At 32.9% G+C, this 12,165-nt stretch overlaps 1 protein-coding gene and 1 pseudogene across 1 annotated transcript; one reads left to right on the top strand and one right to left on the bottom strand.

Moving 5' to 3' along the window:
• Positions 1 to 7,234: 7,234 nt before the first annotated feature.
• Positions 7,235 to 7,523, bottom strand: LOC136418517 (U6 snRNA-associated Sm-like protein LSm6; annotated as a pseudogene).
• A 418-nt stretch (positions 7,524 to 7,941) lies between these two features.
• LOC136418516 (lysM and putative peptidoglycan-binding domain-containing protein 2-like) lies at positions 7,942 to 10,218 on the top strand. Its single transcript, XM_066404599.1, has 4 exons — positions 7,942 to 8,070; positions 8,315 to 8,513; positions 8,570 to 8,886; positions 9,767 to 10,218. Exons 1-4 carry the CDS (start codon positions 8,018 to 8,020, stop codon positions 9,981 to 9,983), a joined length of 786 nt encoding a protein of 261 aa, XP_066260696.1. The 5' UTR covers positions 7,942 to 8,017; the 3' UTR covers positions 9,984 to 10,218.
• The last annotated feature ends 1,947 nt before the right edge of the window (positions 10,219 to 12,165 follow it).

A 12,165-nucleotide genomic window follows, 5' to 3' on the forward strand; every position in this document is an offset into this window, starting at 1 on the left:
ACCCTCTGTGTATTAATGCGTTATTGGATTCTCCGATCAAAATAAGTGTTTGTTTTCATAAGGTTTATAATACCTAAGTCTTAAGGATTTTTAAGTAATTTGAATTTTATCAAAATTTAACCTAATTTTCATGTTTTAAATGTTGAAGAAGTATTTCAGTTATGTAAGCGTAATTTGCAGTGAAGTGTAACAATATCAAATTTTATATCCTAATCATAATAAACTTGCCATGTTATACAGGAGGGCTAAAAATTAAAACTAATCAAATAAAAATTTTAAGTCATTGTAACTTCATTAATTTAAATACAACGCCATATTTTTTATCTTATCAGAAAATATAGTTTTTAGTTACCTATCTAAGGCCGTTTATAGCTACAGTGGGTACAGAAAGTATTCGTACACCTCGAGTTTTCACAGTCACACCCATATAACTAATTTTAATCAAATAGTAAATTTAATTAAATGTGCAATTAAAGTAGTTCCAATCTTCATCTATTGGAATACAATAACATAATTCGGGGATGACAGTAATATGTTTTAGTATAACATACATATTTATTTCAAAATGAAAATATGATCCAAAAAAGTATTCGTACCAGTACCACAACATAAAGTTTTAATGAAATATCAAAGAAATGGAAGTTTGTCAATATTTTGTTGGATACCCTTTAGCATCAATAACAGCCTGTAAGCGTCTTGGCATTGAAGATCCTAAATTTTGAGTGACCTCACTAGATATGATAGACCATTCTTCCTGAAGAACTCTTCGCAAATCTTGTTTGTTTGAGATGATTTGTTTCCTAATTTCCTTCTCTAAGTGTGACCACAAATTCTCAATGGGATTGAGGTTGGGAGACTGTGGAGGAGTTTTTAACACATGGGACACATTATACAGTAACCATTCTTGAACAAGTTTCGACGAATGTTTCGGGTCGTTGTCCTATTGGAACCAATAAGCGTCTGCAATTCCCAAATTAATGGCACTTTGCTCTAAATTTTCATTTAAAATATCGCGGTACATAAACCTGTCCATGGTTCCATCGATAAAATGAAGATTGCCAACGCCTCCCGAAGACATACAACCCCAAACCATTTGACTTCCGCCGCCGTGTTTCATAGTGGGCTTTAAATATTGTTTTTTCATAGCGTTTCCCGCTTTCCTCCAGACGTATACACGTCCATCTGATCCAAAGATATTAAACTTACTTTTTTCAGAAAATAAGACCCTTCGCCAGAACTCCATTGGCTTATTTAAATGCTCTCTTGCAAATTGCACTCTTTTCTTTCGATTTTTTTCATTAATCCAAAGTTTCTTTCTAGCTACTCGGCCATTAAATCCAACTTCTTTTATAACATTTCTAACACATTGGGCAGATACTTTGACGCCAGTAGTAGATTCCAAATCTGATGCGATTTTTGCAGCACTTTTCGATGGATTTTGTTTAATGCTCCGGATAATGTATAATAATTGCATTGCCGGTTGTTAATTTTCCTTGGTCTTCCTTTACGGCTTCTTGTTAGTACATTTCCCGTATTTCTAAATTTGTGTATAATATATTGAACCGTACTATGGGCTTTTTTAACGTGTTTGGCTATTTCACGTAAAGATTTGTCCTCTTTATGGAGGTCAACAATTAGATTACGCATATCAAGACTTAGTTCAGCAGATTTTCGAGGCATTTTAGTAATTAATAATGCACTCACTTTACAGCTACAACACATTGACAATATATAAACTATTAATGTCAAGATTTCCAAGTTCAAGCGAATAAAGAATGTTAAACATTTGAATTTATCTTCGTGTACGAATACTTTTTTGACCTGATATTTCTCAGACGATCCAAAATATGTTAATAAAAAAAAATTAGCGCAATTTAAAAGGTAACATTTAGGTGCACATTTACTATAATATCTGTTAGAACCGAAAATTTTTATATAATACGGTTTCGAACGATATATCAGTGAATACAGAACATTAGATATTTATTAGTGAGGTGTACGAATACTTTCTGTACCCACTGTAAGTCTCCGTATTTTCATTGAATACACTAAATAATTGTTTTTTCCTCATTTTAGGTTTTGGCAATTAAAAGTTTGGTTTTTAGATATTTAGATTATTATTATTTGAATATTGTTGTGATGTTGCATAGCCAAATAAAGATATGTCCAAAAAAAGAACGTAATGGCATGGTTTTTATTCTCGAAACATTTCATAAGAATTATTTGTTGATTTCTCGAGTTCATGCTTAAAGGTTTCTCGAAAAAGAGCATCCTAAACTAGTCGTTTTTTTAGAGATTATTGCACCAGTTTCAGCAAAGAAGAAGCGTCAGTTATAAAAAAAACCCATTACAAGAAAATTTTTTATTGAAGATGAAGAAAATATCTTTACAGTAGTTGGTTTAGTTATCAAAAATCGAAATATTAGTTAAAATCTTATACACTGCCTTTCAAAAAAACCGCAACACCAAGAAGAACGCATTGTATGTATTTGAAATTTTGGTATGATTTTAGACTTGTAAAGAGAAAAAAATGATAAAAATTTCAAGTTCGTATTTTAATGCGATATGAAGTTTTTCTTTACTTTTTTATCTGTGACGATCGTTCTTTTTGCAAATTTTTTTACAGGCGGATAGCGATAAAGGTATTATTGTTAGTACCATATTAAATGTGTGGTAGTGCAAAATGCCTCGTGTACGCCAAAATGCAGTTTATCGGCAGTTAACTCCTTTTGAAAGGGGAAGAATTGTTGGTATGCATGAGGCAGGTTTACCTTTCCGCGAAATTGCACGTAGATTGGATCGAAACGCATCAACAGTGCTAAGAGCTTGGAGAGATTGGTCTAACGAAGGGTCAGTAAATCGTCATCGTGGTAATGGCCGTCCAAGAATGACGAACCAACGCGAAGACCGGCGACTTCGTCGTTCAGCGACAGGCGCCCCGTTTGAAACAATTCCGTCTCTTGGTGCTAACTGGGTAGCCACCCTAAATCGAAGGGTCTCCCTTAGTACGATGTATCGCAGAATTCGAAGTTTTGGACTAAATTCATATCGTCCTATGCGTCGGCTTCCATTATCACGAAACCACAGGGTGGCCCGACTGGAGTGGTGTCGTCTGAGAGTGCAATGGGTGGATGAGTGGAGAAGAATCGTGTTCAGTGATGAGAGCCGATTTTGTTTATGGCGATCTGATGGACGGTTACGTGTTAGAAGGCGCAGAGGAGAGCAATTAAATTTGGATTTTTTGGAAAGGCGTCATTCTGGTTTCACACCAGGTGTCATGGTTTGGGGTGCCATCCAGTATGGTAGTCGGTCTCCTCTTGTTTTCATTTATGATAGATTAAATGCTCAGAGGTACATTAATAGTGTCTTAGAACCGGTTCTTGTACCATACATGTTAGTAGGTAGATTAAAATGAGACTCTATTCCGCAGACAGCACTCTTTATTTTTTTTCCACCTTCCAACGGAACAACAACAACAAAAAAAAACAAAAACCGAAAAACTCATCTGGAGCCAAGAGGCCCGAACCAAATCATCTTTCTAACTGCCCTTCCTTCTTTTTCCTTGAACCACGCTCAGACCCTTGTTTATATTAACATCATTAATATCGGGTTACACTGGGCCATCAGCCTAGTGTATTAAGTCAGAAAAAGAAGAAATAGGATCAACTTATAATTCTATTGGTGAAATATTTAATTACTCTAACATACATGCACGACCATTCTGGAAGCACATTTCAACAGGATAATGCGCGACCACATGTAGCCAACGATACTTTGAGGTATTTAGAAGCTGAAAATTTGGATACTTTGCCTTGGCCAGCTCGGTCTCCAGATTTGTCCCCAATAGAGCATGTATGGGATATAATGGGTCGGAGACTTCAACGTTTAGCTCGTCCTCCAGAGACCATAGATGAACTCCGCAAGCAGGTGCAGATTGGCTGGGATACAATACCACAGGAAGATATTGACAATTTAATTTTAAGCATGCCACGTCGTTTACAGGAATGTATTAATTTAAGAGGAGATACCACCCATTATTAAATTATTATTAAATTTTTTCACTTATTCACAATAATTTTCTTTTGATATTTTGATCGTTTTTATCTATTACCCGACCCAACGTCATGCCAGAATTTCAAACGTGTACGATGTGTTCTTCTTGGTGTCGCGGTTTTTTTGAAAGTCAGTGTATTTAAAGTTACCAACATTAGTCAAGCAAATATTTCAAGAATTCTTAAAAAAAAACACTATTTTTATTCTAATAAAATCTAGCTTTGCCAAGAGCCTTATGGAAATTGTTTTGACAACCGGACTGAATTTTGCATGTGGATATTGGGTAAAGTTGCAGAAAATGAAAACTTTTTGATGGAGAGTTATTTAGCGATGAATGTATTATTCATAACAATGCTCTCGTGAATAGACACAACTTTTTCATTACTATTCTAATTCGAATGGGCATGAATACAATGTAGGGTGGAATGCTGGGCCTATATTTAATTAAATCATATTTTTTTTAAGGACTTTTAAATGGTATATTGTTTTTAGATTTTCTTTTACACCAACTTCTAGTATTATTAAAAGAAATACCTTCTACTATTAGAACCATCATGTGACTTCAATTGAATAGAACTTCGCCTCATTAACATCGCAAGGTTCAGCAATTTTTAAATGTCAACTTTCATAACAGGTGGATTAGAAGAAATGGATTTGAAAATTGTCCCCCCAGATCCCTGGACTTAACTCCACTAGATTTCTTCATGTGGGGATACATACAAGAAATTGTCTACAATATGCCTCCGACAACGTCACGCGATATAAAAATAGATGTGGAAAATGATTTTGAAACTGGTACTCCGCAAATATTGTCCAGAATTAGCAGTGTTTTAAAAAAAAAATTTGTAACACTTAGCTATGAACACTCTTAACACCATTTGATAGGTAACTAAAAATTCCATTTTCTGGTAAGTTAAAAAATATGGCGTTGTATTTAAATTAATCAAGTTATAGCCACTTAAAGTTCTTATTTGATTAGTTTTAATTTTTGGCTCCCTTTGTATAACGTGGCAAATTTATTTTGATTAAGATATAAAATATGATCTGTTGTTATACTTCACTGTAAATTACGCTTACATACATAACTGAAATACTTCTTAAATATTTAAAACATGAAAATTAGGTTAAATTTTGATAAAATTCCAATTACTTTAAAAATCTTAAGTCTTAGGTATTACAAACCTTATGAAAACAGACACATATTTTGATGGGAGAATCCAAAAATGTAATAATATATAGAGAGTTTCATAAAAAAATAATTTTGATACTTTTAGGATTTTTGGAACACCCTGTACAATATGAAAATAATTTTAAAAAATAACCATAATAGATCCCTATATAGCCCAAAAGTAAAACTTTTCTGAAAGCTTCGTGTTTTACCCACAGTATTACGTGCCGCATAGTATAAATAACCCTGAATATTTTTGTCTTAGGCACAAGTTCTTTATATGTATAATATATTAGTCATAATCTATTTTCCCCTGCATTTACTGTACTTTTTTTGGGACGCCCTGCATATTAATGAAATATAATTATTTTTTATTTTAATATTAATAAAAGCTTTTTAATATTATGTTTTTCTATCTTTGTCCTCTCATGAGATTTTTACACTTATGTATTGTATATTTAGTAAAAATTTAAGAACTATGTAAACCACATAAATTTGATTAATTGAAAATAGCATTAAAGTGCACCTTCAATGAAGATTATTGTTCTAAGTTTGCTTTAATTTTTCTGACAATGAGATATTTAGAACTCTAGGTCTCCCGTTAATTTTAATGAAAATAATAATAACTAGATTTTGAACGGGTTTCTAGAACTTAGTAACTAGTACAATTATTTTAGAGTCTATTTGAGCCTGTTAAAAAGTATTGATTCATGAAAACCATATTAAAGAACATTGCCAATTTTATATGAAACTGCAATGCAGCAGTGTTATTTACGCCGAGCTGAGTGAACTTTTAGATCTTCATTAGAAAAAACAATTATTTTTGTTTATCTCTATATTTCTTTGTAGATAATGCATTTTGACAATATGGTGAAGCAAAATTTTTGTTATTTTAAAACTTATTTTCAGCTTAATTAGGCTCAGATTATAAAAACGACATCAATAAGTAATATAAAGTGAATGTTTTATCTTGATCAATTTAGCTAAGGCAAAACATCACATGAACTACATTTAAAATTTACTAAGTACAGTATTAGAATGAATATAAAATCCTCATTTTTTCATAATCAGGTTATCTCCTCAAACATAGAACACAGAGATCAGACTTAATCAATAGTAAGTTTTAATACGTCTTTTACTTAGCTATCTATCCTCCTTGAAAGTGTTTTGTAACATGCAGCTGCCAGTTTCTGAAAAATATGAGCATGGACCAAGGGGATAATTGGTATGTTGCAGCAGTAACACATAAATTGATTTTATAATCATGAACAGATGCAAAACTGTGACCAAAAATTGCATATCATATCAAACATATAAAGAATACAACATTTTATTTAATATGGGCCTTTTAGTTCCTACATGAAATCTTTATATAAAATAATTATTTATTCAAATCATTTTTTTTTCAGCTTGGGCATTGAGAAAAAATATGTTATAAGTAACACTTCTTTTGGAGTACTCTTATTAAAGAGGTGGTGAATTTTTGCTTACATATTCAGATAATCTGTAGTATTTAATCTTGCTTTTTTGAATGTTTTTTTTTCTAATCTGGGGGCTAAAAAAATGATGTTATGGAAATAGTATTGTGTGTAAATATTTGGAACTATTATTTTGAGGGTAACTTTAAACTTTGCCAACACAACTTGTATCTTAAGTACAATAAGGTTATTTTTGATTAGATGAGATATCTTCCATAGGGGCAATAAAATAAATGAAAATTTAAACAAAATGATCCAGTCTTATTTAACCCTAGAATTCTAATGTATCGTAAATTTTACGACACTCGATTTTGTTTATCCGAATTTGTAAGGTTTCCTTTGATCGTGAACCACCAATCTTTCAGTACCTTCCTGATTATTGTGAAGCTGAATGTCGACGAAATAGTATCTTAGTAGGTAATTGTTTCATGGCTCTATTGGTGTAAGCATTGTAAATCTATGAGACATTAGTATTAACATGTGATAAAAACTCATTAGTATTTTAGAGTTAAGTTCAGCTGGGTATAATGCCGTTTCAATATCTCTTCTTTTGGGTGCTGATATACAACACATATAATCATCATATAAAGCCACCTTCAAATTTGTTTTTAAGCTACTCATCAAAATACTCTTCAATTTGTTTTAGGGCGATGTTCATGTACCCGTCAAAGGAAACCAAGACACCTTAAAATAAGCAGAATCCATTAATATAAAGTAAATTTTTTGAGGGGCTTTATCTCGCCAGTCCACGCCACTATTCAGCTTGACCATAGTTTTTGGTAGATTTGTTAGATAAACGTGGAGAGTGCTTCTTTGCGGTTCATTTCATATGATCATATAATCACACTGCAAATTTTGTTCTTTGGTAAAAATAATAAAAATGAAAATGAAATTATTATTACTGTTAACAATTTTAAAAATTAGTGTCAAGAGTTCAAAGAGGTTATTGAAAAGACAGATCTAGATCAGATTGATCTCTATTAATCAGCTGATTATATACCAATCATATGGGCTCAAAGAAGGAAGAGGAGGGAGGCGGAGGACTTGACATTTGGCAACGTCACAGTTAAGTGCAGATAGGTTTTAGAAGACACAATAATTTTGCATATGTTAGAAATTCAAAGCAAAAATTACATTAGCTCACATTTATTCATATTTAAGTAGTTACCCAACTATTGACTTTGCTGAACTAACATAAGACCAATTTGGACCAAAGCAACATCGTGAGAACTTCTGACACCTCTCTTGACAGTCTTGACTTGACAGTGACAGTAATTAAGAACGAGGAGTAGTAGGTAGAACAGGGGACAGAGGGGTGATGTGTAACGAAAGGATGAAGATGACAACCAAAAAAAAGGTCGAAGTTGCTATGTGAGTGTTCAAAGTGTGGATTTTTTCGAATTTTCTCGGCGTTTTCGTACGCGTTATCACGCAGATCGAACGATTCGAATCCAGATGTGATAACGCTGCTTAGTTACAACACACCTTTGCACATTGCAAATACAAACACTCACTCAAATTTTGTCCCAAGTTATTTCCAGCCTAGTGCCAGTGTATATTTGTTGTAGTAGAAAGTAGATAGAGAGCAAGAGAATTAGATTGCCCCCTGTTTCAGTCCCATGTCCTTGCTCTCGTTCGGCAAGAGTATGGACCGGGGCTCTTACGAGAAGCTCTCCATCCGAGACAGTGCAAGATCTTTAAAGAAGTATGGCTCCACAAGCAGCAAACACAGCACAAGGAATGAGAGTTATTCAAAACATTTTGTTAGCAACACGGACACGCTGCAGGGCATCGCTCTTAGATATAATGTAACTGTGAGTATGTTTGTAATATTGAATTGACTTACAATGACTGCAACAGTACTTATTAGATAGAACAAATACGGCGAGCAAATAAACTATGGGCATCTGACAGCTTGTTTCTCAGAGAGTTCTTATTAATACCCCAAAGTGATAATGTTAGTGAGCTGTTGACTCCTGTAGAGAACCAGCCAGCGAGTTCACAGTCATCCTTGTCTAGCCCCATCAGTGGCGATAATTTGAACCAAAACTGTGACACATCTGTGTCAAGCAGCAATAGAAGGAGTAACAGCTTTGATGATGAAAATATTGGTGATTTCCTGAGCAAGATTGATGCTTCCATTGCCAGCATGAAGGAGGTGGTCAAAAAGGTGACCAGCACAAGCCAGTAAGTTTAGTTGTCTTTGTTCAGTTAAATAATTCTTGAATTACCTTTGGTTTCTATTTGTGGATTCATTGCTGTTGAGATCATTTTGTCATGACCCAGATTGTATAATATAAACTGTTCATGACAATAGTCAAAATTCCAAATTTTTTGTTAATGTTCGACGACTCATATTTATCAAAATTTTTATGACTTTTGTTCTTATTCATTCAATTAAATAATTGTTGCTAAGATAATTATGTAATTATTCTTTGTCAGTGATGTAAGAAGGAACTATCAAACATTTTTTTTTTAATGGAAATTGGTTGTGGTCTCTCTGAAGATTAACTCTCAAAATATTAAAAAAACACTTTTCCTTCATTTTTTACTTTTTCTCTTGTTTGTAGTAAATATTTTCATTTTTTGTTAGTTTTTATCTGAATCCTTACCAAATTCTTTGTGTCAATCGCTAAAGAACGACAGTTTTGACAGTTGTTTGAAAGAGCTTTTTATTTGGTTTTAAGTGAAAATAGCGTCCCAAACAAAATGGAAAGAAAACACTAGATATTATAATAACTAATGATACTTATTCAATCTAGTCACTAAGCCTTCAAAATATTTAACTTTTCATTGAGTTGTGGCAGCAAATTTAATTTTTTCAGTTTAATGATACACTTATTTCATATATTGAAATTTAGTTTCAAAGTGTTTTAAAGTTGAATTTTCTTTAAAAGGAAGATGTAAAGGAAAATGCATTGAATGATAAGTACGCGGCCAATACATAAGGTACCCGTACGTAAAGATTATACGTAAAAGCGTTGTCCGCATCCTAATTTTAATAACTACTGGTAGAAATGGATGTCCAAAAAGATTTTAAAAAACTGTCGTTATTCCTTTATCATAGATTTGGATCTGACGTACCATTATCAGACCAACATGGCCGCAGACCACAATCTCGCCTCAAACAGCAACACAACAACAACTTGTCTATAATAGAGCCCTACACCTCTGGGACGCAGGCTTCGGTGCTTAATACTGTAGTGACCGTGCAGCAGGGTAAACAGGTCCGAACAAGTCTTGAACGGCACGAACAGCTACAGGCCGAGTTATTTGAGTTGTAGCGGAAGAGCGATTTTTACTGCACTTAATCAATATGTGAAAATGCAAGTGGCCGAGTTTGAGTGGTGCTAAAGCTCCTTTGGGCATAAGATAAAAAAGAAGAAATTGGCAACCCTGGGGCGAAAAATCATGAAATGCGTATTTTCTGGACAGCTTACCAAACAAGCAATCAAATTCATTGTATGCTACATGTTTATTATTTCTAATGAATGAATGTTAAATAATGTGCAAGAAAAAGAGGCAAAGATGGTTGTTAAAGTCAATATACAGTAGTGACTATAATTATAGCAAATTTTTAAAATTTAAATTGTCTAGGCGCAATTGCCTTAATCGAAAATATGTTTATAAAATATGTTTTATATACAACTGTTGATCGGAATATTGCTGTTTATTGTGTATGCAAATATGATAATAACAATCCCAGTAAAAAATTTAAAAAAATTATTTCTCTAGTGTTAGACAAAAACTTAGCAACTTTGCTAAATTGATATAAGTAACAGCTAAAATCTAACTTGCAAGCTAATATTTGTTCTTATATTAATATTTTGTGTAATATCCCATTGTTTCACTTCTGCGTATCTTCTTGACATAGATTCTATCAATTTGACAATATAACTGTTATTGATATTTTGCCATGCCTCTTGAAGTGCTGCATACAAGTCATTTAAATTAATATGGTTTTTGTGCCCTATTTGGTTGTCAATATAATCCCACAAGTTCTCAATAAGGTTTAAATCTGGAGATTGTGATAGCAATAGCAAGGCAAAACTCCAATGTTTTACTTCATCAACTAGTCTGACAAATTTTTATTTACAGTCGTGGTCATATAAATAGTACACTTGGTTTTTTGAAACTTTAAGTCATTTATGACATTTCTGTTTAAAAGTAATAGGTTGAACAAAATTTTATGGAATTGTAAAACTTTATTAGCAAAAAAAATTTAAAAACAACAGTCCTCTCAAAAAAAATTAAAAATGGCTGGCGAACTAAATATCACACTCGTCAAAAATAGAAAATAAATAGGTAAATACACTTGAGATCTTCAATATTTAGTGGGATGGCTCTTATTTTTTATTACAGCATTTAATTAGGATGTCATTAACTCCACTAATTTCTGGATATAGTCAGTGGAAATCGAATTCCAAACGTTCCTGATGTTTTCCCATAATTCGTCCGCATTGGAAGGATTTGTATCTTTAATTTTTCTTTTTACCTATTCCCATACATTTTCGATAAGATACAGGTCAGGATTTTGAGGAGGCCATTCTAAAACTTCAATAAAATCTTCTATCCACCGTTTAACCAATCGCGAAATATGTTTGAAGTCGTCCTGCATAAATATATAATTAATCGGCATTTTCAAAAGCATATGACTCTATTGGTCAAGATAGCGTTATATTTGAATTGATCTGTAATATCCTCAATTTGATAAATTGGCCCAACGCCATACTAGGAAATAGCACCCCATACTATTACTGATTCGCCGTGTTTGATTGTATTAATGGTATAGTGAGGATTGGTATTAGAATTTGGTGGACGCCGAACATTCATTTTCCCATTATTTCCGAATCTCTTGAATTTCGATTTATTGGCCCACAGAATCTGGCGTCAAAATTGAAGGGGTTTACTTAAGTGATTCTTTGCGAAATTTAAGCGCTTTTTATTTCGGTTGGATACGTGTGACTTTTTCCTAGCAATGCATCCACGAAGTTTGTGATGTCGTAAAATTTTTTACTGTTCGGGCGGACATAACTTTTTGGTAATCAGTAAGAATTTGGCGTTTAATTTCCACCGACGTTAAAGAAGGTTTGGCTTTAGAGATCCGTACAATTAGCACAACTTCTCATTGTGTGGTTGTTCGCGGTCTGGAAGCTCGTTCTTTTTTCAAATTTGTTCAAATTTCAAAATTGTTAGTGTTTTTATAAAGTCTTAAAGCATTGTACACCATTTTATATGAACAACACAACGCCTTGGAAATCTGTTATAGACTTTCCTTCTTGAAGTCTAACTATTAACATTCTTTTTTCTGAACCAAAATGTTTGTTTCTACCCACTATTTTTTGAAAAAAATTCATATATTAATAGTTGTCAAGTATTATAGAATTAATCTTAATTTACTTTTAATGAAATTATTTCGTGGAAAAAATAATTAAACCCTAAATGTTTAAATGTGCTATTTGTATG

Source organism: Euwallacea similis, chromosome 35 (assembly GCF_039881205.1).
Source record: "Euwallacea similis isolate ESF13 chromosome 35, ESF131.1, whole genome shotgun sequence".
NCBI lineage: Eukaryota > Metazoa > Arthropoda > Insecta > Coleoptera > Curculionidae > Euwallacea > Euwallacea similis.

Bases quoted from the DNA above. Each gene is read 5' to 3' on its own strand.
- LOC136418516 (XM_066404599.1), top strand. From the start codon at position 8,018: ATGTGTAACGAAAGGATGAAGATGACAACCAAAAAAAAGGTCGAAGTT. The intron at 8,071-8,314 runs GTGAGTGTTCAA...CCCCTGTTTCAG, and splicing joins AAAAAGGTCGAAGTTGCTAT to TCCCATGTCCTTGCTCTCGT. The intron at 8,887-9,766 runs GTAAGTTTAGTT...CCTTTATCATAG, and splicing joins AAGGTGACCAGCACAAGCCA to ATTTGGATCTGACGTACCAT.